This window comes from Chenopodium album, chromosome 1, assembly GCF_948465745.1.
Source record: "Chenopodium album chromosome 1, dcCheAlbu1.1, whole genome shotgun sequence".
Taxonomy (NCBI): Eukaryota; Viridiplantae; Streptophyta; class Magnoliopsida; order Caryophyllales; family Amaranthaceae; genus Chenopodium; species Chenopodium album.
Genome location: NC_137834.1, coordinates 23,953,900 through 23,980,967, shown reverse-complemented (window position 1 = coordinate 23,980,967; position 27,068 = coordinate 23,953,900). Strand labels below are relative to the sequence as shown.

The 27,068-nt window shown below is 38.7% G+C and overlaps 1 protein-coding gene and 1 long non-coding RNA gene across 4 annotated transcripts; both read right to left on the bottom strand.

Annotated features, from left to right (window-relative positions):
- Positions 1-4,322: 4,322 nt before the first annotated feature.
- LOC145574039 (uncharacterized) lies at positions 4,323-5,572 on the bottom strand. Its single transcript, XR_014098007.1, has 3 exons — positions 5,521-5,572; positions 5,116-5,175; positions 4,323-4,708 (listed from the first exon to the last, which is right to left on the bottom strand). It is a non-coding gene; the product is annotated as an uncharacterized LOC145574039 (long non-coding RNA).
- Positions 5,573-5,777: 205 nt separating this feature from the next.
- On the bottom strand, positions 5,778-7,186 carry LOC145573781 (thymidylate kinase-like). Of its 3 annotated transcripts, none has more exons than XR_014097959.1 (3): positions 6,794-7,186; positions 6,606-6,707; positions 5,778-6,285 (listed from the first exon to the last, which is right to left on the bottom strand). XR_014097959.1 is itself a non-coding variant. In XM_081631805.1 (3 exons), the coding sequence occupies exons 1-3, from the start codon at positions 6,890-6,892 to the stop codon at positions 5,897-5,899; spliced, it is 504 nt and encodes a 167-aa protein (XP_081487931.1). In that variant the 5' UTR covers positions 6,893-7,186; the 3' UTR covers positions 5,778-5,896. The 3 variants fall into 3 exon arrangements, 1 of the variants encoding a protein (XP_081487931.1); XM_081631805.1 differs by having other exon boundaries at positions 6,880-7,186; XR_014097908.1 differs by lacking the exon at positions 5,778-6,285 and adding an exon at positions 6,406-6,518.
- Between the last annotated feature and the right edge of the window lie 19,882 nt (positions 7,187-27,068).

The window sequence follows — 27,068 nt, the reverse complement described above, 5'->3', positions numbered from 1 at the left end:
TATAAAAATTCAAAATGAAATACATATCCAAAAATAAACTACGGCGCCGGAGGACGTAGGCCCTTCATGCCATAAAACTGCGCCGTCCTAGGAGTCACCTCTCCGCCAGCTCCGGCCTCAGCACCAGCTCCAGTCTCCGTAGGAGGAGGGAAACTCAAAACAGGACCGCTCCAGCCAAGGTCAACCTGAGGCTGAGACCGCGGAGGCTGCCGCGATGACGAGCCAACCTCGTACATCCCACCACCTCTGAAAGCCGAGGTAGCCTCTCCTACCGGTGCAGCAGGAGCACCCTCAGAAGAAGACCCTGAGCCCTCAACAACGTCAGCTCGAGCAGCCTCGGAACGGCCACCTCTACCTCCTGACGAAGTGCTACGACGTCTCGAGCAAGACCTCGCCGGCTCTCTCCGCCCCTCAGGCCTCGTACGGGTGTGAGAAGCGATCGGCTGACCCTGCAAAAAGAATTAAATCAGAAACAAGGTAAAACTGAAGCATAATGCAGAGATAATAAGTGAAGAAAAGTTACCTCTCGGACAGCGTCGTCTCGACGACAGGTAGCCGCGTTCCTCATCCGGACAAGCTGGCTCCGGAACGCATCTATGCATCGTGCCATAGCCGAAACCACCTCGCGTGAGAACTGTCAAGAAAGTAAGTCAGTGAAAATGCATGATGACTGAATACAAGAATCTGTGTTAAAAACTAGGCTTACCCTAGTCTGGTGACGAGGAATCGACCGCTCCACGAAGCGCTCGCCCTCAGGAGCCGGAGAAATCATCTCCTCGATCGGCCCGTACGTCCCCTGGTAATGGATGGACATACGGGGTGGCACGAACTCAGTGGGACCATCCTGATAACACGGAAAGAAATCAGCAAGGTATTACTCGGGGGCTACTTAGCGAAAAATAAAAAGCTAAAGATCTTACCCTCACATCCTCGGTCGGCACAGGGGCTGGAGCTAACAAAGGAAGTAGCTCCTCAGCATAACTCCGCCCAAGGATCACATGGGACCGCCAGAGGGAACCAGACTCCTCAGCCATGCTCGATAACTCTCTCTCGTCGAACATATGACGTGACGGAGGGGCAGGAACGACGAAAACATCAGAAGAGTGCTGGATAGCAACTCTCTCCCCTAAATATACAACCGCTCCATAGGTCCCCAGAAAGTAGCGGCGCTCAGCAGAGTACTGTGCGGCTAATCAAGGGACTGTCCAACTGCCCCACAGTCGGTATACTACCTCAGGTCCCTATAAAAGACACCAATCGGGTAAGAACATGTCCAAAACATCACAGAAGAGCGAGATAAACACTAAAAGTCGTACCGAGATGATCCGACTCCGGACACGTGCAGTAGACAGGTCCACATGGTGGCCGCCCTAAGAGGCGCTCACCGGATATCCCCTCGGCGATGGTCTCGCCGGCGCAATGGAAGGAAAGTACTCGTAGAACCAGATCTATAGGAAGTTAAAAGCGTGAGTAAATGCTGACTAACAGGTAGGGCAAAACTTTATAGGGAATAATGTTTACCTCTACAGAAAGCAGACAAAGCGACGTTCGTCCTAAAGGACCGGTGGCGACACGAGTCCCTCAGCGCGCGAACGAAGTCAGTGTAGGCCAAGCTGGCCCAGTCATAAGTCCCGATCCGTTGGAGATCGCGAACAGCAGGGAGGTAGTAAAGCAACGCCCTACTACCCCTGTCAGGGGAGAATGTCCCTGACAACAACATCAGCACAAAGATGCGCACCCGGTGCTCTCGGGTGGTCGCATCGTCATCAAGAGTCGCTGCCAGCGTCGAGCGGCGAATTCCCCTAGCACTGAACTGAGTCATCTCGACCTCAGCTCTAGCTCGAACAGCAATCGGCCCCAACAGCTCCTCGACCTCTGGGGAAAAGACGTCGATCCCGCCGTCGAACGGCAGCGGCACAGAAGTAAACTCCAGTCCTGTGATGAGACTGAAGTCTGTAGGAGTGACCATCATCTCACCCTAGGGAAAATGAAAGGTGTTGGTGGTATCCCAGAAGAACTCCACCAAAGTGCCTACTACATGGTGACCCCCACTGGAGGCGACCATAGCCTCGGAGATCTCAAACAAGGCAACTAGTCCGCAAGACTCCCATAGGAGTCTCGTCTCTCGGTCCCTGGCGATATGCATCCTGTACAAATCGCCTAGACCATCACAGCCAGAGCCGTGATGCCGTGTCCTCCCAGGCTCGGTTCTCCGTCTCACCCTCTCAAAAATGTGGTGGACAGGGGCAAAGAACAAGGTCCGCTCATCCCACTCCGGGAATCGACCAAGCGAAGTGGACGGTGTAATGTCGTCCTCCACGGGCTCATGCTCCCGTCTAGTGTTTCGGGACCGTGAACCTGAACCTCGTTGTCTAGCCATGCTACATTGTGCAGAATCATCATGAATTAAGGTTCTATAGTATCTAAAGGTTCGCCTAGCCGCATGATACTATGATTCGCAAAAAAAAACATAGTACGTAATACTAAAACAGAGCACAAATTCAAATTGAGCATGACAGCATTTTTTCAAGCAATCAAACAATTTCTTGCAACACTATAGTGATTATTGTGACAAATTGAACAAGAATTGCTAGCAAAACATCAAGAACAAGCTACATTGTTCTTCACGACCTTAAGAGGTCCAACAATGGCGGATTGCTCATTTCTTCACCAAATTGAGTCAAACAAGTCTCAAATTACTCCCAAGGCAATATACAAACATAAACAAGCAATTTCATGGCACAAAACTTGATAAACAAAGCAAATTGAGCATTGTAAATTTCGAATTTTCATGAAATTTGTGAATAAACATGCCAAGAATTCATAAAAACCGGTGTGAGTTTGAGGAAAAATTACATAGATCGGGAATATAGATGAAAAGAGCTTTGATTTGCAACAAATTTGAGCGAATTCGGTTGAGAAACGAGCAAGCAACGATCAATTGAAGTTTTCGGACTTCTCTCGGGCAATTTCGCGACGAACAGAGCAAGAAATGAACGAAAACGGGAATTTAAAGAGATTCCCGTGCTGGCGCCAGTCCCTAGGCATTGGCGTCAAGTTCTGTGCTTGGCGCTTGACGCCAACGCCAGCACCTGGCGCTAATGCCATATGGCTGGCGCTGATGGATTTTCAGCGACGCCAAAGCAGCCAGCCACCTGTTGAGGGTTGTGCTAGCTTTCTGCAATATATTTTGGGTTCCTTGGTACGCCAGTTAGCCCCTCTAAGCAATTTGATATGATTAAGTAATCGGCTTGATTACGTAGAGTGATCGACCTGATGAAAAGATCGTCTCACTTAGCTTAAAGCGCCTAAGCATTAGCTCATTAGCGAAAGGCACCGACATATAGGTTCAAGAGCAAAAGGTACCGACGTATAGGTTCAAGAGCAAAGGGCACCGACATACAGGTTCAAAGCAAAAGAGCGCCGACGTACAGGCATAGCAAAGGCAAAGTTCAGGCGAACTTTTAAAGATCGACGGGCGTGGATCTTCGGTATTTTCCTTGGGAAAATTATCGCATCAAATGAGGATGACTTCGAGAGAAGATGTCTTCGGCATCATTCCCTAGCTTGCGGAAATTTGTCACAAACAACTGAAGGTAATTTCGGGCAAAGTTGTCTTCGATCATAGTTCCTGAGGCATGGAAGATGCACTAGTAGAAAAAGGCTCATTTGCGTCGCTCATTTATAGTGTATTTGCGTCGCTTCTATGAGCGACGCAACTGCTCGCGACGCAAATAAGAGTCATTTGCGTCGCTCCTTTATAAAGGAGCGACGCAAATGACTTTTTTGATAAACTTATTTTTTGTCATTTGCGTCGCTCCTTTATAAATAAGCGACGCAAATGACTCTTCTGACAAACTTATTTTTGGTTATTTGCGTCACTCTTTTATAAAGGAGCGACGCAAATAACTCTTCAGATAAACTTATTTTTGGTTATTTGCGTCACTCCTTTATAAAAGAGCGACGCAAATAACTTTTCTGATAAACTTATTTTTAGTCATTTGCGTCGCCCCTTTATAAACAAGCGACGCAAATGACACTTCAGATAAACTTTTTTTGTTATTTGCGTCGCTCCTTTATAAACAAGCGACGCAAATGACTCTTCCAATAAACTTATTTTTTGTTATTTGCGTCACTTGTTTATATAGGAGTGACGCAAATGACTGAGTAGACAATACAAAACTGTTGTATTTGCGTCACTTGTTTGTTTAATGAGTGACGCAAATGAGGTGAATTTTTTTTTTTTTTAATTATAATATAATAATTGCCTTGTATATGTTTGTAGTACCTGTTTTCCTAGGTATAAAGTAATATGCTAACGCTAATATAATTGAAATTAAAATGCAATATTATTGAATAATGCAAATGTAAATTTCGGCAGAGTCTCCTTTGTAATTTGGCCTACCCATAAAATTTCCAAACCATGTTTCTTAACCAAATCAACGTATAATACAACTCCAACTTCTAGACTTAAACTTAAAGGTAGAAGTACCTCAACAGCTCAACCTAGAGTTCAAAACGTGGTAACTACTGATTACTGACTATAGTATACAATTTCGCCCAAGCGAGCAAGAGGCATATGGCAGCTTGCCTATTGTGACCAGAAGTGAGACAGAGCCCTTCCATTTTTGCAGGCCGCAACACACTCAAGCACATATTCTCTGAGCTTCTTCTGGACTTCTTCCATTGGCAAGCAGGCATCAACCATCTGTTATCATTCAGCATCGTATGAAAATCTAGATGGCATTATTACGGAATTTGATGAAACAGCAACTATCTCACAGAATCTAGTTAAAAAACATAATTTACAAAAATAAAAAGAACATTGCAAGAAACTGGAACATGTTTAAGTAAAAGAAAATTAGTATAACCTGCACTACATAATATTGCAGGCATCACTATAATGACACTATGCAAGATAAAGTCACCACTGTCAAACCTATTAACCTTACAGCCTTACCAAAATTGTACAGTCTGATGCAAGCTATGAAAAAACTAAGATTTGGTTTAACAGCCATGTCTCAGATCTTACCAAATAAATGGTACGCCCCATAAATTCTTATCAGTGAAACTAAAGGCAAAATTCCTATCATGCCTATTTGAATGAAAGTATACCTCTGGTGATATATCAAGGTATAAGACCATGTCTGGAGCCAGCAATCCTATCTCTGGTGCCTGCACAAAGAGAATTGTGATCATATTGCGACTAAATAGAGATATGCCTGAGTGAACTGGTTGATTACTAAGAGTTGGAATCTTCAAAGCAAGTTGTCAACATACATCACACTCACTCGAAGATGGGTTTTCAACAACTGTAATTACTATATATTATTTCCTTATATCAGCCATTCTCTCTTTACATAATGCTTCATAGAATGCCATTGTTACCAAACCAAAAGAGTTAAACAATAATTTTAATCCTTACACTTTCACAAGTCATGGGATTATGAAAAGTCAGTAACCAATTTTATAGAACATTCAACAGTCACTTAAACAGAGATTGTGGTGATAACATTTTACCTTACACCAATCAAAATCAAGGCCTTTGGCAGAAGAGAAAGCCACACCGGAGTAAAGGCAGTTTTTTAAAAGTAATCTATCATAATTCCAACTTTAAATCACAAGCATATCACCAAAAAAACAGATTCATGAAGAAGTAAAGTTTACAACTTTAAATCACATTCTGAACTCCTGTCCCAATATACTTGTATATATTTCAAAATCTCAGGGGAATAAAGACAGTTTTTTAAAAGTAATCTATCATAATTCCAACTACAATCTCCAGAATGTAATATAACCGAGAACGAATTACCCAAATTAACCAATAAATAACAACATAGAAAGGAATTAGATTTAGCTAAACATAACATCAAACACATGGTATGCAACTCACAAATTATGTATAAAAAAAATCATAAAAAGAAAAAAGAAATAACCTTTCCTCCCAACGATTAGCACTGAACAAAAGATGAATAGTATGATCATCCAAATTAGATTGATTGGAAAGATAAGCAGAGATCATCTGCCCAACAGCAGTATTTCGATCCGGAAACCGCCATAACTCAGCAGAACACCCAATACTTTGCAAGTGAGAGAGAAGCTGAATACACTGAGAGCTCTTTCCACTTCGATCTAACCCTTCTAATACAACCAAAGCACCTCTTGATTGTAAATTGGGGTTTAGGGCAGAAACTTCAATTTTCTTGGAAGAATCATTCTCCATTTTTGTAGCAAAAATTGAACAATTTAACTGAAATTTTACATCCTGGTTTCTCCTCTGTGCTCCTGCAAAGTGCACCCAAGAAACAACTCAGATCAATATTTTGGTAATTAATATCGAAATCCTGCTTCTGTTGCAAAGGAAGATAACTGGGCATAAATTATACATCATTAGTAGTTATTACTTGTGAACTTCACTGTCATGTCTTTTCCTTGTCATCTGCCATGTAAACGGACTATTAGGATCCACACCAGGCTGTGAAATTTCCAAACCATGTTTCTTAACCAAATCAACGTATCTGAAAATTCAATAAAAAAAAAATGACAAAAGTTCTGTACTGAATAGCTCAAGACATTAGAGGATATGATGCAGAAAGAGTGCTAACTTTTCAGAATCAAAATTATCCACTCCCAAATCTTCGTCCCAGATAAATATGTAATCATATGGTGCCACAATGTCAGGATGTAGAAATCGTTTTGCATACCACCTTTAACCATACAATGAAAGAACGGATCAGTATGATAAAATTGATAATTAATCTGACCCAATTGCCTTAAAAACTAGAGTACTAACCATTTCGCACTAGTTTGCAAAATTACCAAGCAGAGACACAATTATGAATCATGTAAGAATAGCCAAAGTTTGCAAATAAAGCTTACTCAGCACACTCATTAATCTTCCCCGAATTCTGGCTTTCCACAATCTTCAGAATCAAAGACTTGTTTTCATCCAAGTACTGCCAAGATTTAAACCAACCAAAATTTAGAAATCAATAAGAAAAAAATATTTCCAGATGAGAACTAACCAAGCAGTATATATAGATGAAGCGGCTAATAGACTAGAATCATAAGTGAATTAATGTAACAAAGGATGAATATGTCATGCATAACCAAAGTGTATTACAGTACATATCAATTTTTACTTAAGCGTAAGGATCAAATGATCTGCAATTAGCAATGTTTTAGAATCTACCCCGGTAGCCCTAGACTAAGATAAAAAGCAATGCATACAACACAATTCCCTTATATAATTTCATATGTATTAATTGTTTTATCAATGATCATTTGATTCAAAATAACTTCCTTTTATTCAACCATTTACAAGGGAACATACGGATTCTCCATTTTAATGAATCGGAGATGACAGTTGTTCATGCTTGAGACTTGCAAAAAAAAAAAATTGAAAATAATAATAATAATAATTCTGGGTTTTTTCCTCCAGATTTAGGACCAAAAGGCAGATCTTAGGCCAGGGGTTGAACCATGCTCTTAAGGTATGTTGAACAGCATGCCAGCAATAATCAAGCTGCATGACAGTATGTATGATGGATATCGACTTTTCGATGCTTACAAATGCGAGCACGTAAACCTTAATCATCTGTTAGGCTAATTACAACTAAGATAGACATAACAATGTATCACTCGACTGAAGTGCTCGTTCAGCATGCTTCAATGACTAAACCCGAGATCATAATGGACTTTTTAATTGCAATTAAGGCAGTAATAACTTAAATCATCAAGTAATGTACATTTGTACTAGACTAGAATAGATTAAGGCAGTAATAACTTAAATCAAAGTTTGCAAAATTACCAAGCAGAGACACAATAATTATGAATCATGTAAGAATAGCCAAAGTTTGCAAATTAAGCTTACTCAGCACACTCATTAATCTTCCCCGAATTCGAAGCCTTAAACCAAGAAAAGATTGAACATAAATAGAAGCAATCTTACCATAGGTGGAATTGACTTCAAAAATTCAACAATGTCGAGCCGAAATCAAACTTCAATTGTTGTTGCTGTAATTTGCTTGAACTTCCTCGGGTTTTTTGGGGCGAAATTAAGCGATTTTTCCACTCGAAAATTTCAGTTATTGCTCGAATTTTTGTTGCTGTAATTTCTTGACTTGAACCCAGAAAAAAACGTAATTCAAACAATTATTGTTGTTGTAATTTCTTGACTTAACCTATTGTTGCTGTAATTTCTTGACTGAAATTCGAACAAAAATTATTTATGACTGAAATGGGACGAATTTCTTAGGGTATATTGCGTCGCTGCCAAAAACCCTAGAAATCCCCCCACGAAATCCCCCAATCGAACTTGAAGACCGAAATTGAATTTTTTGGGGCTTTTAGGGTTCGAATTTGTATGCTTTTGAGTTGATTTTTTGCTCGAAATGGGGGATTTTTGGTCGGAAACAATCAATTTTTCTGGGTTTAAGGCTTCGAATTTCTTAGGGTTTTTGGTCTAAATTTTTGCTCGAAATTGCTCGAATTTGCAGCCGATTATGGGTCTTCGACTTCACTGCGATTTCAGATGTTAAATTTGCTGGGGAAACGCAAGTTTTTGGCCGAATTTGTTGGATTTCAGAGACAAATTTGTGGGTGTTTTGCTGTAGAAATTCGCTGGGATTTAAGAACTCTTCGTTTTTTTTTTCTTTTTGTATAGTGAATGTAGGTACCTGGTAAAAAAACGCAGAAAAACCTAAAGCCAAAAGAGTTATTTGCGTCACTTTATTATAAAAAAGCGACGCAAATAACCTTGTTTATAATGTTGTACAATGTACATATGCGTCGCTCATTAGTAAAAGAGTGACGCAATTTACTTAATCACTTATTTGCGTCGCTTGCTAACTAATGAGTGACGCAAATAAGTTTATTAATTGCGTCGCTTTAATAAATAGGAGCGACCCAAATGATAGAAAGCTGAAATACACTTGAGTTTTGCGTCGCTTCTTAAATAATATGCGACGCAAATAATTTAAAAGGAAGGTAAAATAAAACATTTGCTTCGCTCCTTAGAATGAGTGACGCAAATATGGCGACGCAAATGTACATTTTTCTACTAGTGATGATCATAATGCGGATGAGAATTATTTCAAGAGAAATAATTTTCGATGATATTCCCTTGGACGTGGAATATTGTCATAGCGGGGAGGATAGTTTCGGGCGAAGCAATCTTCTAATTTGGAAGCAGTTACAAGGCGTAGCGGTTTTCAAGCGGGATGTTGTTCTCTAGCTTGCAGGAGGTCATCGAAACAACAGTAAAGCAGCAACAATCGGTTACTTTCAGAGACGTGTGCTCGACGGCGCAAGATACGCGTTTCTTAACTCTTTTATCTGTTTAACTAATGCTAGTTTTGCAGGTATCGGCGTTACAAGATTGATTTAGGATCGCAGAATGTCCTGAATCATTCTCCGTCCCTATCGATACATTGGCTTTCGTTTTTCGAAACTTGCGTTTCTCCAAACTCAGTCAAAGTGGGGGCTTCTGTAGACACCCATTTGTGTCTCCCCAAAACCAAACCCAGTGATGAGTGCCTTTCACGTCGAATCATAATCGAATGAAACGAAGTGTGGAAAGGTCTAGTATTGCGGAAAGTTTTATTTCTTTTCTCTTCTCCCTGTTTTTGAAAACTTTATTTTAAGAAAACAGCCAATCCAGTTTGGTTGGTCCATGATATGGGTCCAATAGTGGTGTAGTTGGATGGGGCTTGCAAAGACCTTTCCAACGATATATTATAAGCCCAATTCCGATGAATATTGAGGAAATTATGGCCAATTTACTAAACTGGGCCCGGTTTGTGCTTTAAGTACGGCCTAATGATCTAGGGGAGGGCCTAATATAATTTATCATTCCTAATGTAATTAGGAATGGTTTTAGTCTTCTAGAACATTCTAGAAGGTTCTTGTCATTCTTAATTCAATTAGGACTCTTCAGAGTTTTAATCAGATCAAATAGCATTTTCGATTGGAATTATATTATTTTATCTTCCAGTACAGGAAATTTATCAGATTTTCGAAAACGCGTGGAAAATCAGTTTGGCGTCCAACCCCAGGCCTTGGCGCCTGGCGCTAGCCATTGGCGCCTAGCGCTAGCCATTGGCGCCTAGCGCTAGCCATTGGTCCTGGCGCCAACTAGCCAGGGCTGGCGCCAAAGTGTTTTTGCGATCTCCAGACTCTGTTTTGTTAAATTATCTTTTTTGGATGATTTTCTCTATAAATATCGTATCAAAAACTCCGTTTTCATTCACCAATTATCAATATTCATTCATCAACTCTTTTCATTCACAAATTATTCATCAATTAGCATTCATCTACAATCAAATCATTCATCAACATCATTCATTCTTTGGTATTCTTTTCTAAACTTTGCTTTTTAATACAAAATTCCGCATTCACAAGATCTTGAAACACCTTTCCATATTCGAAGTTGCCTTCGTCCTAGACGTGAAAGGTTTTAATTTCTGAGGGTTTGGTCCCAAATCTCTCTTTCAATTATTTAATTTAATTGCTTTGATTATTATTTTCCTTGAAGTTACTAACGTGTGTATTTTGTTATTAGAAAGAGGTACGAGGCATCCAAGTAAGTTCTTTAATTGATTAATTGATTTTATGATGTAGACATCATGTTTATATTGTTATTATGATTCCTAGTATCATGTCTAGGATATTTTTAATATTAAATATGATTGTTACAATGCTTCCTATTCTCTTCCTAATATTAATTCATGTTAGTATCATGTTAGGGTTAAAGATTTGATTTTTATCGCTTAGTGACATGCTAGGGTTTGTTATTAATCTTGTTAGTATCATGCCTAGGATCTTGCTTTTATTATGCTTTAACATGAATATTGTTATAATTATGATTATTAATATTTCTGATTGCTATGATTATGATATTCATTATTGTCATGATCTTTTATGATTATTATTATTGATTATTTATTACGTTGCTTGATGCTTATTCTTTATTGCTTGATCACCTTTTATGCATGCTTAACGGGAATTTGGTACTTGCAATCGCGCTTAATAAGATAATTAATAATCTTGTTAGGGTTAATCGTGATTATAATTCAAGTGATCACCAATAATAGTTTATTTGTGCATTAATATTCAACCAACATAGATAAACAGGTTTAGGGTTAATCCTATTGATTGCATGTTAATCAGAAAAGCGCACACGAATACGAGCAGAATAAAGTAGAGGCCTATTATTAGGGCAGGTTCAATCGCTTTTAGGTTGGATTTGTACCATCATCCCCGAACCCTTATTTGGTTCATGACCTTATGGAGTTGACGATCTCTTGGATCGTTAAGGGGTGTAACCTTCACCTCGTGATGGTTTATAAGTTCCTTAAAAACTTGTTGGCGACTCTTTTGCTCTATCTTCTTCCCTTTTGGACGCCACCGTACTTTAGTGTATGATCACAGTGGGGTTCAAGCTAGTGGGATTTTAAAGGCTTGAAATTATTCCCTACAGGAAGGTGTCACTACTAAATACTTAGAAGACTCTATAGGGAAAGACTCTGACTCAGACTCTGACTCAGACGACTCTTCAAACATCGGTCCCTGCCCTGTCGTGATTGATATCTTCCTTCCGCTTGGAGTAGTCACTTTGATAGTCTTGCGCCACCCTTGTAGTGATCCTTCAGCTGGAGTAATTAGCTTCGAGGGGTCGAAGCTTTCACTTTGTAGGACCGTTTAAATGAGCGAGTAATTATCTTCTTCATAAGTTGGCTCATTCTTTTCTCGCCCAAACAGTAATCCCATGACGTTAAAGTCAAATCATGGGGGTGCTTTCTCCTTATGGACGGGAGTCCTACGTGCCTTCAACTTGTCCTGGGCTCACTTGAGATCTTTCCGAGTCGGTTCAAAACCAAGTCCGAAAGTGTCTAACTTAGGGAGGCCAGGTGACTCCAGCGGTTCTGCTATTCCTTTCTTCTTTCCTAAAGTCATCCCAGGAAAGTGTCCTTGTTTCATCAGCATGGCGTTGACGGTCATGTTGGAATGGGGGTCGTGGCAAAGCGATGTCCTTTCATCCTCCTGGATTAAGGAGACTTCTTCGTTAAAGCCCCATAAGTCTTCATCATCCTCGTCGTGCTCCACATTAATAATTGGATTTTCTTTGGATTTGATTCTCATTGGCGAAGCATCGATGATGATTGGAATTCCTCCGACTATAGTTTTCACTTGTTGGTGGAGGGATGAAGGGACGGCCTTTAGATCATGAAGCCAAGGGCGTCCCAACAACAAGTTGAATGAAGCTTTGATGTCCACTACTTGGAAAGTAGTAGCATGTTCTATTGCTCCTGCCGTTACATTTAGGGTAATCTTGCCAAGAGCTTGACGACGAGTATTATCGTAGGCTCTTATTCCTTGTGTGGACGGAGTTAGGTCTTCATCCCTTATGCCGAGCATCCTCGCAGTTCTAAGTGGACAGAAATTGATAGCCGATCCATTGTCTACAAGAGTCATAGGAACATTCATTCTTTTGCAGACTACCGTGAGGTTTAATGCCTTGTAATGTTTGTCACCTTCTGGGGGTAAATCTTTGTCAGAAAAGGTGATCAAATTAATCTGACTAGGAAGGTCACTTGTGAAGAAGTTGGCTAGTCCCTCAAGAGTAGTGTCAGAATCTATCCCGATTTTATCCAAGGCATTCATTACAGCCAACCTATGCTCTCGAGATGTTGCCAGAAGTTTCCACACATTCATCTCAACTTTTGTCTTCTTAAACTGTTTAACAATATCGTTGTCTTCGATGGTAGGTATGGGAACTTGATGTACGGTTGGCATAGGTTGTGTTGAAACGGGAGGTTGCATTCTCCCAGATCTTGTGAGGACATCTATTGATGAATCTTCTTCAGCCCAAATGTCATCTGTGGTGTATGACACAGAAGGTGAAGGTCCTACCATGTCCTTTAGATAGACATCTTCTTCATCACTGTCCCAAACTCCATTAATGGTTGTATCCTCTTCTTGTTGAACTTGGACTAGTTTCTTTTCATCAATCATTTTCTGTACCAAATCCTTGAATTTGAAATAGTTTTCTATAGTGTGACCCCCTGATTGATGATACTGATAGTAATATCTATTTGTCCTTTTTAATGACTCAAATGGTCTCGGTTCGAGAGGTTTGACCTCGCCACTCTCGGAGAGCATTTCGAACATTTGCGCATATGGGATCCCAATTGGAGTGTAAATTCTATTGCTCTTCTTGGGTTTTTCAGTGACTTGTAAGGGAAAGTGCTTTGCCTCATAAGTCGTTCTCACTGGTGTGAATTCTCTTTTAGGTTCTTCTTTTGGAAGTGGAAGCTCATCATATTTCTTATGGAGTTCGTTCATAACCTTGAGAGCTTCACGTAGTAATTGCGATGCCTCCTTCATAGACAGTGTGAGCAATTGTATATCTTCCTTATTTGTCGGTTCTGGAAGACTATCCTTCACATCGAAAAAGATCTCCTCTTCTTTTTCTATGGCACAGATTTCTTTGACAGGTTTAATGAGAGAGGAGGGATCAACCTCGTTTACCTCATCGGAGATAGCTAGAGTATAGCTAGAGGTGCATTGTCAATGCTTGGCTTCTTACTGGCAGGGGGCAATGGCAGTTTGTTATTGTCGATTAGGTCTTGGATAGCTTCCTTAAGCTTCCAACAGCTTTCAGTGGAATGGCCCCTACCTTGGTGATACTTGCAGTGTGCATTGGGGTTCCAGTTAACCGACCTCTTCTCAACTGGTGGGTCCCCAAATGGTCCAAAGGGAGTTATAAGACCTTTTGCATTTAATCGATCAAATGCGGTGTCATAACTCATGCCAATAGGAGTGAAGTTCCTCCTAAATGGTTTCTTCTGTCCTTGGTTGTTCATGGTAAGAACTTCTCCTAAATTAAAGGTGCTAACATTATTTGAGTGGGCGGTTTTGGAAGAAGAAGGATTGTCGTTCTTCTTTCCTTTCCAGCCACTGTTGGAGTTATTGTTGGCAGCTTTTGACTTAGCCAAGTCATCTACAGTATTGATCCCAATGTCATAAACGGCCTTGAAGGTATGGAGATTATTTTGATATTTAAGATGCTTGGAATATTTTTCTTGGAGATTTTTGATAAACAGTCTCACAGACTCTTTTTCACTTGGCACCTCAATCATCTTAGCTGAGGTTTCTCTCCACTTGTTAAAGAAAGAGGTGAAGCCTTCATTCTCTTTCTGTTTGAGGATTTCAAGTTCTCTATGGTCAGTCTCGACTTGAATGTTGCACTTATACCTATCAACGAAAGCATTTGCTATAGACTCCTAGGTAGAGGTCTTTTCTTTCTCGAGAGAAAAGAACCATTGTTGGCAAACGGTCTCGAGAGATAGTGAGAAAAGAGAAGGGAAGACCTTCTTGTCGATACCCTTGATACTCATTATTGTTTCAAATGCTCTTAAATGAAAGTAAGGGTTGTCAATTGCTCTGAATTTTGGGATGTCGTTGGCATTGAACTTCTGCGGAAGAAGATCCTTGTCCACCGAGACCCCTTGTGATGTAAGCTCTTGAAACTTGTAGTCGCTGGACAACTTGCTTAAACTCTTTTGCATGAGGTCCATTTGTTGTTGCTTCACGGGATCATTGATCCTAAGTGCAAGAATCTTCAGTGTCTCAGTCACAGTAGCCAGTTGGTTCTTAAGATCATTGACTTCTTCTTGATTTGCCATTATAACCTTAGCTTTTCTCTTGCGAGCTATAGGTTTGTCGAAAAGTTGGACTTGTACGAAGAGGTTATCTTTGATTAATCGTCCTTCCTTTCTTGACCACGCGCTGTAAATTAAACCATTTTGCGTTTTAATTACTTGACTCGAATCAACTTGACTTTATGGTTTATTTTAAGGGAAAAAGAAAAAGAAAAGGGTGCATATTTTTGGAAAAAATAATGTACATATTTTTGGAAAAAATAATGTACATATATTTAGGGAACTAAGTATTATTATTTTTATTGGAGGATTAATATCCGACTTACCCCCCTTAAAAAATGACGGAAAAACGCGCACACAAGACTCACTTAATCATGGTCAAAGTATGTGTATTGGTGTGTGCGTTGAGTGTAAGTGACATGCTTGGACTCTTGTGTAAGACTATGGGACTTAGTGCCTAAACTTGATCATTGATTCAATTAAATATTATTGACAGCAAAATTAACCGAATTAAACAGAAAACTGATTAATTAGACCCTAGGTGATGACTCGACCAATAATCCGAACAGTCAGCCAAGCGACAGGACTGACGTCACACTGTGGAGCTTGGCGCCAGACAACATAGTTGTCGTCAGGCGCTACACTCCATAGTGTGGCGCTACAGCTCAGACCTTGGCGCCAATATTGGAGCTTCGGTCTGGGACTATTTTCGGTGTTATTAATCAACTGGGGTATGCCTAAAGTCGTACTAGGTCAATTCTGATTAAAATATTATACTTTATTGACTCAAATTAATTAATTAATTAATTAGGCAAAGTTCTTTAAGTCATTAATTTATTTAATCTCAACACAAGTCAACAAACGGTTAAGAGAAACATAGAATATATATGCACAACAAATAATGCACAATTAGTCAAGTAGGCACAACATGATGTAATGCGTTCGCAACCTAACCATGGATCTAGTTCTCTAAAGTTCGGGATATGGTTTAGTCAAAGAGGGTCCATGGTTAATTGTCCGGATGCACCGCGCGGAATCCTAACCGTGAAGGGTTGGCGCGAGTGGATGGGACACCGCGAGTTTTAGAAAAAACTCGCTTCCATGGTTTAGTGAATTCAATATCTCGGATGTACCCTTTGTTGCACGGAGCGTTCAATCGGGTAGATGGAGCATGAATTCTCAGAGGGTTATATCCATATGTAGAACACATATGGGTTTCAGAAGAGTGAGAAAAAATTCAATCAGGAAGTAGGATCGAGCAAACAATACGAAAAACCGGTTGAAATTAGAACGCATAGTTCTGGCTCGGTATTGGGGGAAATTGGCGCCAGCAAACAGAGACTGGCGCCAGATTTTAATTGTAGTGCCTGGCGCCAATTTTGGCGTCTAGCTCTACGGCTAAAAGTCTGGCGCCAAGCTCTGGCCCCTGACGCTACTTCCCACATGCCTCAGCAGCTTTCTGTGCTCGATAAAATTTTCTAGTTTCGCGCGATGTTATTTCAATCCTAGTTGTGAAAGACGTTTCTCAAATTTCCTACGTGTAAAATCCTATGTTTTTAACTCATTAAGGATGGTATTTCCAATGAGATCTTTTTTATGCATATGACAATAATGTTAATCAAAATTACGCACATGAAATACTTAGAACTTTTCGAGTCTCATCCACTCATTCTAAATCATTGCCGAAACAAATTCAGGAATTAAAATAGAAATCCTCCCTAGTGGAGTCGCCAAAAACTGTAGGGAATAATTTCAAGCTTTTAAAATCCCACTAGGTTGAACCCCACTGTGATCATACACTAAAGTACGGTGGCGTCCAAAAGGGAAGAAGATAGAGCAAAAGAGTCGCCAACAAGTTTTTAAGGAACTTGTAAACCGTTCACGAGGTGAAGGTTACACCCCTTAACGATCCAAGAGATCGTCAACTCCATAAGGTCTAGAACCAAATAAGGGTTCGGGGATGAAGGTACAAATCCAACCTAAAAGAGATTGAACCTGCCCTAATAATGGGCCTCTACTTTATTCTAATCGTATTCATGTGCGCTTTTTAATTAACATGCAATCAATAGGATTAACCCTAAACCTGTTTATCTATGTTGGTTGAATATTAATGCACAAATAAATCTATTATTGGCGATCACTTGAATTATAATCACAATTAACCCTAAACAAGATTATTAATTATCTTATTAAGCATGATTACAAGTACAAATTCCCTTTAAACATGCATAAAAAGGTGTGATCAAGCAATAAAAATAAATATCAAGCAACATAATAAATAATCAATAAATATCATGACAATAAAATTATAATAATCATCAAGATAATAATAATAATAATAAAAATAATAATCATGTTCATGTTAACATAATAATAGCAAGATCCTAGGCATGATACTAACAAGATTAATAACAAACCCTAGCATGTCACTAAGCAATAAAAATCAAATCTTTAACCCTAACATGATACTAACAATCATAAACATTAGGAAGAATATAGGAATCATCGCAACAATCATATTTAATATTAAAATTACCCTAGACATGATACTAGGAATATCATAATAACAATGTAAACATGATTTCTACATCATAATATCAATAAAAACCATTAAAGTACTTACTTTTATGCCTCGTACCTCTTTCTAATAACAAAATACACACGTTAGTAACTTCAAGGAAAATAATAAACAACAATTAAATTAAATAATTGAAAAAGAGATTTGGGACCAAACCCTCAGAAATTAAACCTCTCACGTCCAGGGCGAAGGCAACTTCGAATATGGCTAGGTGTTTCTAGATCTTGTGAATGTGGAATTTTGTATGAAAAGCAAAGTTAGAATTGAAAGATGAAGAGAATTATTTAGAGAATGCTAAAGAATTAATGATTGTTGATAATTGGTTGTAGATGAGAACTTGTGAATGAGGAAAATTGGTGAGAATTGGTGAATGAAAACGGAGTTTTTAATACGATATTTATAGAGAAAATCAGCCAAAAAGATAAATTAGACAAAACAGAGTTTGACGCTCAGAAAACAGAGCTGGCGCCAACCCTGGCTAGCTGGCGCCAGGCACCAACACTAGCGCCAGGCGCCAATGGCTAGCGCCAGGCCTGGTTCCTCGAAAATCCGTTAAGTTTACCGTACTAGAGGATAAAATAATATAATTTCCTCAAAAATGCTATTTGATTTTGATTAAAACTCTGAAAAGTCAACAAAAGTCAATTTATCAATGCTAATCGAATTAGGAATGAAAAGAACCTTCTAGAAGAATCTAGAAGACTAAAACCGTTCCTAATTGCATTAGGAATGATAAATCATATTAGGCCCTCCCCTAGATCATTGGGCCGTACATAAAGCTCAAACCGGGCCCAGTTTAGTAAATTGGCCATAACTTCCTCAATATTCATCGGAATTGGGCTTATAATATATCGTTGGAAAGGTCTTTGCAAGCCCCATCCAATTACACTACTATTGGACCCATATCATGGACCAACCAAACTGGATTGGCTATTTTCTTAAAATAATTTTTCAAAAACAGAGAGAATAGAAAAGAAATAAAAACTTTCCGCAACACTAGACCTTTCCACACTTTCATTTCATTCGATTATGATTCGACGTGAAAGGTACACATCACTGGGTTTGGTTTTGGGGAGACACAAATGGGTGTCTACGCCAGGCTTAGCGCTAATGTCTGGCATTAGGCGTTAATCCTGTTTTTGACGCGTTTTCTAAAATCAAATAGAATTTAACCGTACAGGAGGATAAAATCGTATTTTCCTCAAAAACACTCTTTTATTCTGATTAAAACTCTAAAAAGTCAACAAAAGTCAATTTATCAATGCTAATTGAATTAGGAATGAAAAGAACCTTCTAGAAGACTAAAACCATTCCTAATTGCATTAGGAATGATAAATCCATATTAGGCCCTCCTCTAGATCATTGGGCCGCATATAAGGCTCAAACCAGGACCAGTTTAGTAATTTGGCCATAACTTCCTCAATATTCATCGGAATTGGGCTTATAATATATCGTTGGAAAGATCTTTTCAAGCCCTATCCAACTACACTACTATTGGACCCATATCATGGACCAACCAAATTGGATTGGCTGTTTTCTTAAAATAGGTTTTCAAAAAGAGAGAGAATAGAAAAGAAATTAAAACTATCCGCAACACTAGACTTTCCACACTTTCACTTCATTCGATTACGATTCGACGTGAAAGGTACTCATCACCGGGTTTGGTTTTGGGGAGACACAAATGGGTGTCTACAGCTAGGTGTTTCTAGATCTTGTGAATGCGGAATTTTGTATAGAAAGTGAGAGAAGAATTCTTAAAAACTAGAGAGAATAAGAAAACTAGAGAGTTGATGATTGTTGATGATTGCAAACGGAGGTTTTAGGAGGCTATTTATAGAGAAAATCAGCCAAACGGATAGAAAAACAAATTAGAGTTTCGACGAGAACAAAACAGGTTAGCGCTAGACGCTGGACATTAGCGCCAGGCGCCAAGCATTAGCGCCAGGCGCCAAGCATTAGCGCCAGGCGCTAATCCCTGTCATTAGGCGCTAACAATTATTTTCAAGTGTTTTCTTAATTCTGGTAAAATTTAGCCGTACAGAAGGGAAGAATCATATTTTCCTTAAAAACACCCTTTTATTCTGATTAAAACTCTAAAAAGTCAACCAAAGTCAATTTATCAATGCTAATTGAATTAGGAATGAAAAGAACCTTCTAGAAGAATCTAGAAGACTAAAATCAATTCTAATTGCATTAGGAATGATAAATTCATATTAGGCCCTCCTCTAGATCATTGGGCCGCATATAAGTATCAAACCGGGCCCAGCTTTGTAATTTGGTCATAACTTCCTCATTATTCATCGGAATTGGGCTTATAATATATCGTTGGAAAGCTCTTTTCAAGCCCCATCCAACTACACCATTATTGGACCCTTACTATGGACCAAACCAAACTGTATTGGTTGTTTTATTAAAATAGGTTTTCAAAAACAGAGAGAAGAGAAATGAAATTAAAACTATCCGCAACACTAGACTTTCCACACTTTCACTTCATTCGATTATGATTCGACGCGAAAGGTACTCATCACCGGGTTTGGTTTTGGGGAGACACAAATGGGTGTCTAAAGAAGCCCCCACTTTGACTAAGTTTTGAGAAACGCAAGTTTCGAAAACAAAAGTCAAAGTATCGATAGGGACGCAGAATGATTCAGAACGTTCTGCGATCCTAAAAATCATTCTTGTAACGTCGATACCTGCAAAACTAGCATTAGTTAAACAGATAAAAGACTTAAGAAACGCGTATCTTGCACCGTCGAGCACACGTCTCTAGAGGGAAACCGATTTGTTGTGACGATCTTCCGCAAGCTAGAGAATACCGCCTGAAGACTGCTACGCCTGTAACTGCCTCCAATTTCCGTTGTGATAGTCTTCGAAAAGATCACTTCTTGTTGATCCTTAATGCTGCTATGCCAGTACGTCGGCGTTTTGCTGCTTGTGAACCAGTATGTCGGTGCTTTTGCATGCTGTGATGACAATCCTCTTTTCTTCGGGAATAGTTGCCAACACAACTCTTGTATGATGTATGACAATCCGATTTAGGGAAAGTTGTCAATGCTTTGTAACAATCCATCCTTGGAAATGTTGCTACGATCAAGCGACAATCCGTATCTCGGAAAATTTGCCAAAATCCATTTTTGGGAAAAGTTGCCAATGCTTTGTAACAATCTGTCATAAGAATTTTGCTACGATCGACAATCAACATCTTGGAATATAACTCTTGAAAGCAATCCACCTTAGAAATTTGACAACGCTATGCGACAATCCTTTTAGGATATTATTGCCACAATTGACAATCCGCATCTTGGAACATTTGCACAAAAAAAAAAAAAAAAAAAAAAAAAAAAAAAAAAAAAATCCACCGACAATCCTCTTCGGGAAAATTTGCCACTTACTGAAATGAATGACAATCCACGTTGAGGAACCTTTGCCGAAATTTATGATGAATAGAGACCTATAACAATCCTTTAGGAAATTTTGCCATAGGGAACTGGGTGTATGACAATCCAATCTCGGAAAACTTGCCAGCGATGACAATCCGAACTTGGAAAAGATTGCGAAACATAGAAGTAGCACGACAATCCACGCTTGGAAACTTTGCCAAAGATGACAATCCAATCTTGGAAAAATTGTCGTTGAAGAAGATGCACGACAATCCATATTTGGAAATATTGTCAGTTGGGGAAGACATGAAAAAAAGAATCGAAGTGAAGTTTTTTTGAAGATGCATGTTGAATGAGCTTAATCCGTTAACGTTGTCTCTCACAGTACAAGGATTGTAACATCTTAAACTATCCTAGTTGACTCGATAATGAAAGTATTTAGGTAACTTAGGTAAAGAGGCTAAGCACTTCATACTTCGATGCAATGATGATTATGATTGATGAGTGATTTTGTTATGACGAAGTATGCTTCAATGTTGTGTTAAGATTTCATGACAAAGGGTTCCTAAGGGAAGGACTATTTGGTCATGTATCTGTGATGTGTGTGATAGTGATTCTAAAGTTAGGCCGCAAAGGCTAAGTGTGTGGAAAGATATTATTTTTTAAAAGAGTCAAATGGTGGTGACTCTTAGGCTAGGTAAGCTAATGATGTAAGGATCAAGCCCCCAAGTCTAGCTCTAAGTGAATAGGGATGAGCATTGGAGATCCCTTGATATGACCATGATGTGTGAATGTGAATATGAATGCATGTTTATTACGGCCGCACCTCGATGTGAGGTTGCCTACGTATCCGTTAGGAATTAGGCCGAACGTAGCTCTAGCCGAACCTCGCACAAGTGTGTGTATACCTCAAAAAGGTCTTTTTAAGGGTTGTAACGTGGTTAGGCTAAAGGTTATAGAAGAAAGGGATAAAGGCTCAAGACCCTAGATAAGCCCCCAAGGCGTGCAACCTTGCTTTTGAATATTTGTATTTTCATGCTTGAGGTTTCTCACTTTTTTTTTAGCTCTATTTTTTTTTTTTTTTTTTGCTTTATTTATTTTATTTTTATAAGTGTGGGAAATCCCGATCATGTGGTCTATCACTCACTTGGCATTCATGTTTCTCAGGCACGGTACTGAGCACTCGATAAGAGACGCAATCTGAGACGTGTTCATATCAAAGACATGTTCATGTCAAATACATTGGAACACTTTCCCTTTTGTACACTTTTATTTATTATTATTATTTTTATTTGTTAAATTCACTCAAGCTTTTGAAGTTACATAATTTACACACCATCCCACCCCAAGGTTAGGTAGATGTAGGTTGAAAAATGAAAGGTCTATCGTTAGAAGAGGCTCAAAGTAGTTTATGAAGAAAGGATTGTAAATTAGAAAGGTAAAAGGTAATATGATGTGGCTACAAGGGGTGCCTCAAATCATTGGTATACCTTGTGCTTAGTTTGACATTTTTTTTTTAATGCAATATAATGAAATGATCATATGCAAGGAAATAAATACTCATTTTATTAAAAGGGAAAAAGAAAGATTCTACAAAATTAATCTAAGGGAAAAGAAAGGTTCCTATGCTAGACTTATTGGGGGAAAGGGTAAATAAAAAAAAGAAAAAGAAAAAAGAGGTCATGAAATCTCGTTGTTGAAGCTCGCCTCTGTCTTGTGTCGTTTGCTTCATCATCACCCAGTCTTCTCGTTAGCTAGAGGCAATGGGATCTTATTTGCTTCTATGAGATCTTGAATGAGATTTTGAAACCTGTAGCATTCATCAGTAGTATGACCGCGTCCTCGATGGTACTTGCAATAAGAGTTGGGATTCCATCTCGAAGATTGATTTTCTGGTGTTGGATCCTCAGTAGGGCCAATAGGTTTGATTAACCCTCGATCATAGAGACGATCGAAAGCAGCATCGTAGGTCATTCCAATGGGTGTGAACTCTCTCCTGGGTTTCCTTTTAGATCCTTGATTGTCCATTGCTATGACACCATTATGGTCAAAGGTACTAAAATTATTACTAGAGTGGGCGTTTTCGGAAGAAGAAGGATTGTCGTTCTTCTTTCTTTTCCAGCCACTGTGGTTACTATTGTTAGTAGCTTTTTGTTTTGCGAGGTCATCTCCGATTTCAATTCCGATGTCATAAACGGCTTTGAAAAATATTCAAATTATGTTGATATTTTAAATGCTTTGAATACTTCTCTTGGAGATTCTTGATAAACATCCTCACGGATTCTTTTTCGGAGGGCACCTCAATCATCTTAGCAGAAGTTTCCCTCCACTTATTGAAGAAAGAAGTAAAGCCCTCATTCTATTTTTATCTTAGCATTTCAAGTTGTCTATAATCGGTTTCGACTTGAATATTGCACTTGTACCTATCAATGAAAGCATTCACTATTAACTCCCAAGTAGAGGTTCTCTCTTTGTCAAGGGAGAAGAACCATTGTTGGCAAACGGTTTCAAGAGATAGAGAAAATATAGAGGGAAACACTTTCTTATCAATACCCTTAATACTCATTATTGTTTCAAAAGCTCTTAGATGAAAATAAGGGTTGTCAGTTGCCTTGAATTTCGAGATGTCGTTGGCATTGAACTTCTGCGGAAGAAGCTACTTGTCCACCGAGACCCCTTGTGAACTAATGCCTTGAAATTTTTAGTCACTATATAGCTCTCTTGCATGAGGTCCATCTGTTGTTGCTTCATAGGGTCATTGATTTTGAGGGTTAAAGCCTTCAACGCCTCAGTCACATCAGTCAATTGGTTCCTGAGTTTGTTGACTTCTTCTTGAGTTGCCATTATCTTCTTAACTTTCCTCTTTTGACGAATCGGTTTATCAAAAAGTAAGACTTGAACAAAGGTGTTGTCCTTGATTAATTGACCTTCTCTCCTTGACCAAGTACTGTATGTGGAAAGGGAAATTAGGGATATCGATTGTTAATTATTTGACTCAAACTCTATTCAACATGCAATGGATAGAAGAAGGTAGAAAAATTAGGGTGGTGATACGGAGAAAGCATGTAGATGAAGAGATGTGGAAAATTAGGAATAGAATGTACCCCCAACTCAAATAACGGAAAAAACCAACTCATGCATGAACCTAAGACATGGTCATGGTGATATGTACTCAAAGTGTGAGCTAAGACTAGTGAGTGTAGATGACATGTTAAGACTCGTGTCATGACCATGTGGCTAGACTATGTGACTAGAATCAAGCAAAGACTGAATTAAGACTTCACGTATATGCATTAAACTGGACATGCTGTGGTATTTTAGTCATAACTTTTGATTTGTGACTCTGATTGGTATGAATTTAACGTTAATTTAAAGATAAAACTCGGGGCTACAGATCCATAGTTTTAACGACTCGTAGTTCTTCCTAGAACTCTGGCTATGACCAAAACAAGTTGACGCTTGTGCAGTATACGGGAATAAAAATCCGAGTTGGCTCAAAGGGACTATGACTCGATTTTAGACATATTTTTTAGCTCTAATTAATTAATTAATTAAGCAAAGTCCTTTAGTCATTAATTAGTTTATTAAGACTTATTTACAAGCACAAGTCAAACCAAACGGTTAGCTTAGTCACATAATAAGTATGCACAGGTAAGAGATGCACAAGTAGTCAAGTAGTCACAACATGATGCAATGAGTTTGCAACCTAACCATGGCTCTAGTTCTCTAAAGTTCGGGATATGGGTTAGTCGAAGAGGGTCCATGGTTAATTGTCCGAATGCACCGCGCGGAAGCCTTACCTTTGAAGGGTTGGCGCGAGTGGATGGGACACCGCGAGTTAAAAACTCGCTTCCATGGTTTGGTGAATTCAACATTCTCAGATGTACCCTTTGTTGCACAGAGCGTTCAATCTGGTAGATGGAGCATAAATTCCTAGAGGGTTATGTCCATATGTAGAACACATATGGGTTTTAGAAAAGTGAGAAAAACTCAATCAGGAAGTAGGATCGAGCAAACAGTGCTAAAAACTGGTCAAAATTAGAACGCATATTTCTGGCTCGATATTGGAAGAAATTGGCGCCAGTGAACAGAGGTCGGCGCCACAATTTGGCTTTGGCGCCTGACGAAAGAGATTGTTGCATGGCGCCAGAGTCAAATAAGTGGCGCTATACTCTGTTTTCTGACGCTAGTTCATACATGCCTCAGCAGCTTTCTGTGCTCGATAAAATTTTCCAGTTTCGAGCAGCATTATTTCGATCCTAGTTGTGAAAGATATTCCTCAAATTTCCTACGTGTAAAAATCCTATGTTTTAACTCATTACGGATGGTCTTTCCAATGAGATATTTTTTATGCATATGACAATAATGTTAATCAAAATTACGCACATGAAATACTTAGAACTTTTCGAGTCTCATCCACTCATTCTAATCATTGCCGAAATAAATTTCAGGAATTAAAATAGAAATCCTCCCCAGTGGAGTCGCCAAAAAACTGTAGGGAATATTTCAAGCATTATCCCTAGCTTGAACCCCTCTGTGATCATACACTAAAGTACGGTGGCGTCCAAAGGGAAAGAAGATAGAGCAAAAGAGTCGCCAACAAGTTTTAGGAACTTGTAAACCGTTCACGAGGTGAAGGTTATACCCCTTAACGATCCAGGAGATAGTCAACTTCTGGAACCATGACTGGTAGTTCGGGGATGAAGGTACAAATCCAACCTAAAAGAGATTGAACCTGCCCTAATAATAGGGCTCTACTTTTATTCTGATTGTATTCATGTGCGCTTTCTGACTAACATGCAATCAATAGGTTTACCCTAAACCTGTTTATCTATGTTGGTTGAATATTAATGCACAAATAAAACTATTATTGGCGATCACTTGAATTATAATCAAATTAACCCTAAACAAGATTATTAATTATCTTATTAAGCGTGATTACAAGTACAAATTCCCTTTAAACATGCATAAAAGGTGTGATCAAGCAATAAATAATAATAAGCATCAAGCAACACAATAAATCATTATAATAATCATCATAATAATAATAATCATAATATAATAATCACAATTAAAATAATCATGTCAAAGCATAATATTAATAGCAAGATCCTAGGCACGATACTAACAAGATTAATAACAAACCCTAGCATGTCACTAAACATCAAAAATCAAATATATAGCCCTAACATGATACTAAATTGAATATTAGGAAGAGAATAGGAAGCATCGCAGGAAACACAATTGCCATATTTGATATTAGAAATTATAGTTATTACCCTAAACATGATACTAGGAAGATCAAAACGCCCTAACATGACATTAGGAATCATAATAACAATCTAAGCATGATTTTTTATATCATAATATCAATAAAACAATCAAAACACTTACTTTGATGTCTCGTATCTCTTTCTAATAACAAAATACATGCATTAGTAACTTCAAGGAAACTATAAAACAATTAAATTAAATAATTGAAAGAGAGATTTGGGACCAAACCCTCAGAAATCAAAAACCTTTCATGGCTAGGGCGAAGGCAAATTCAAATTATGCTAGGTGTTTCTATATCTTGTGAATGCGGAATTTTGTATAGAAATTGAGAGAAGAATTCTTAAAAACTAGAGATAATAAGAAAACTAGAGAGTTGATAATATTTTATGATTGTTGATAATTGCAAACGGAGGTTTTAGGAGGCTATTTATAGAGAAAATCAGCCAAACGGATAGAAAAACAGTTTAGAGTTTCGACAAGAACAAAACAGGTTAGCGCTAGACGCTGGACATTAGCGCCAGGCGCTAAGGCTAGCGCCAGGCGCCAAGTATTAGCGTCAAGCGCTAATCCCTGTCGTCAGGCGCTAACAATTATTTTCACGCGTTTTCTTAATTCTGATAAAATTTAGCCGTATAGAAAGGCAAAATTGTATTTTCCTTAAAAACACTCTTTTATTCAGATTAAAACTCTAACAAGTCAACCAAAGTCAATTTATCAATGCTAATTAAATTAGGAATGAAAAGAACCTTCTAGAAGAATCTAGAAGACTAAAATCAATTCTAATTGCATTAGGAATGATAAATCCATATTAGGCCCTCCTCTAGATCATTGGGCCGCATATAAGTATCAAACCGGGCCCAGTTTAGTAATTTGGTCATAACTTCCTCATTATTCATCGGGATTGGGCTTATAATATATTGTTGGAAAGCTCTTTTCAAGCCCCATCCAACAACACCATTATTGGACCCTTACTATGGACCAAACCAAACTGGATTGGCTGTTTTCTTAAAATAGGTTTTCAAAAACAGAGAGAAGAGAAATGAAATTAAAACTATCCGTAACACTAGACTTTCCACACTTTCACTTCATTCGATTATGATTCGACGCGAAAGGTACTCATCACCGGGTTTTGGTTTTAGGGAGACACAAATGGGTGTCTACACGGGGACTCCT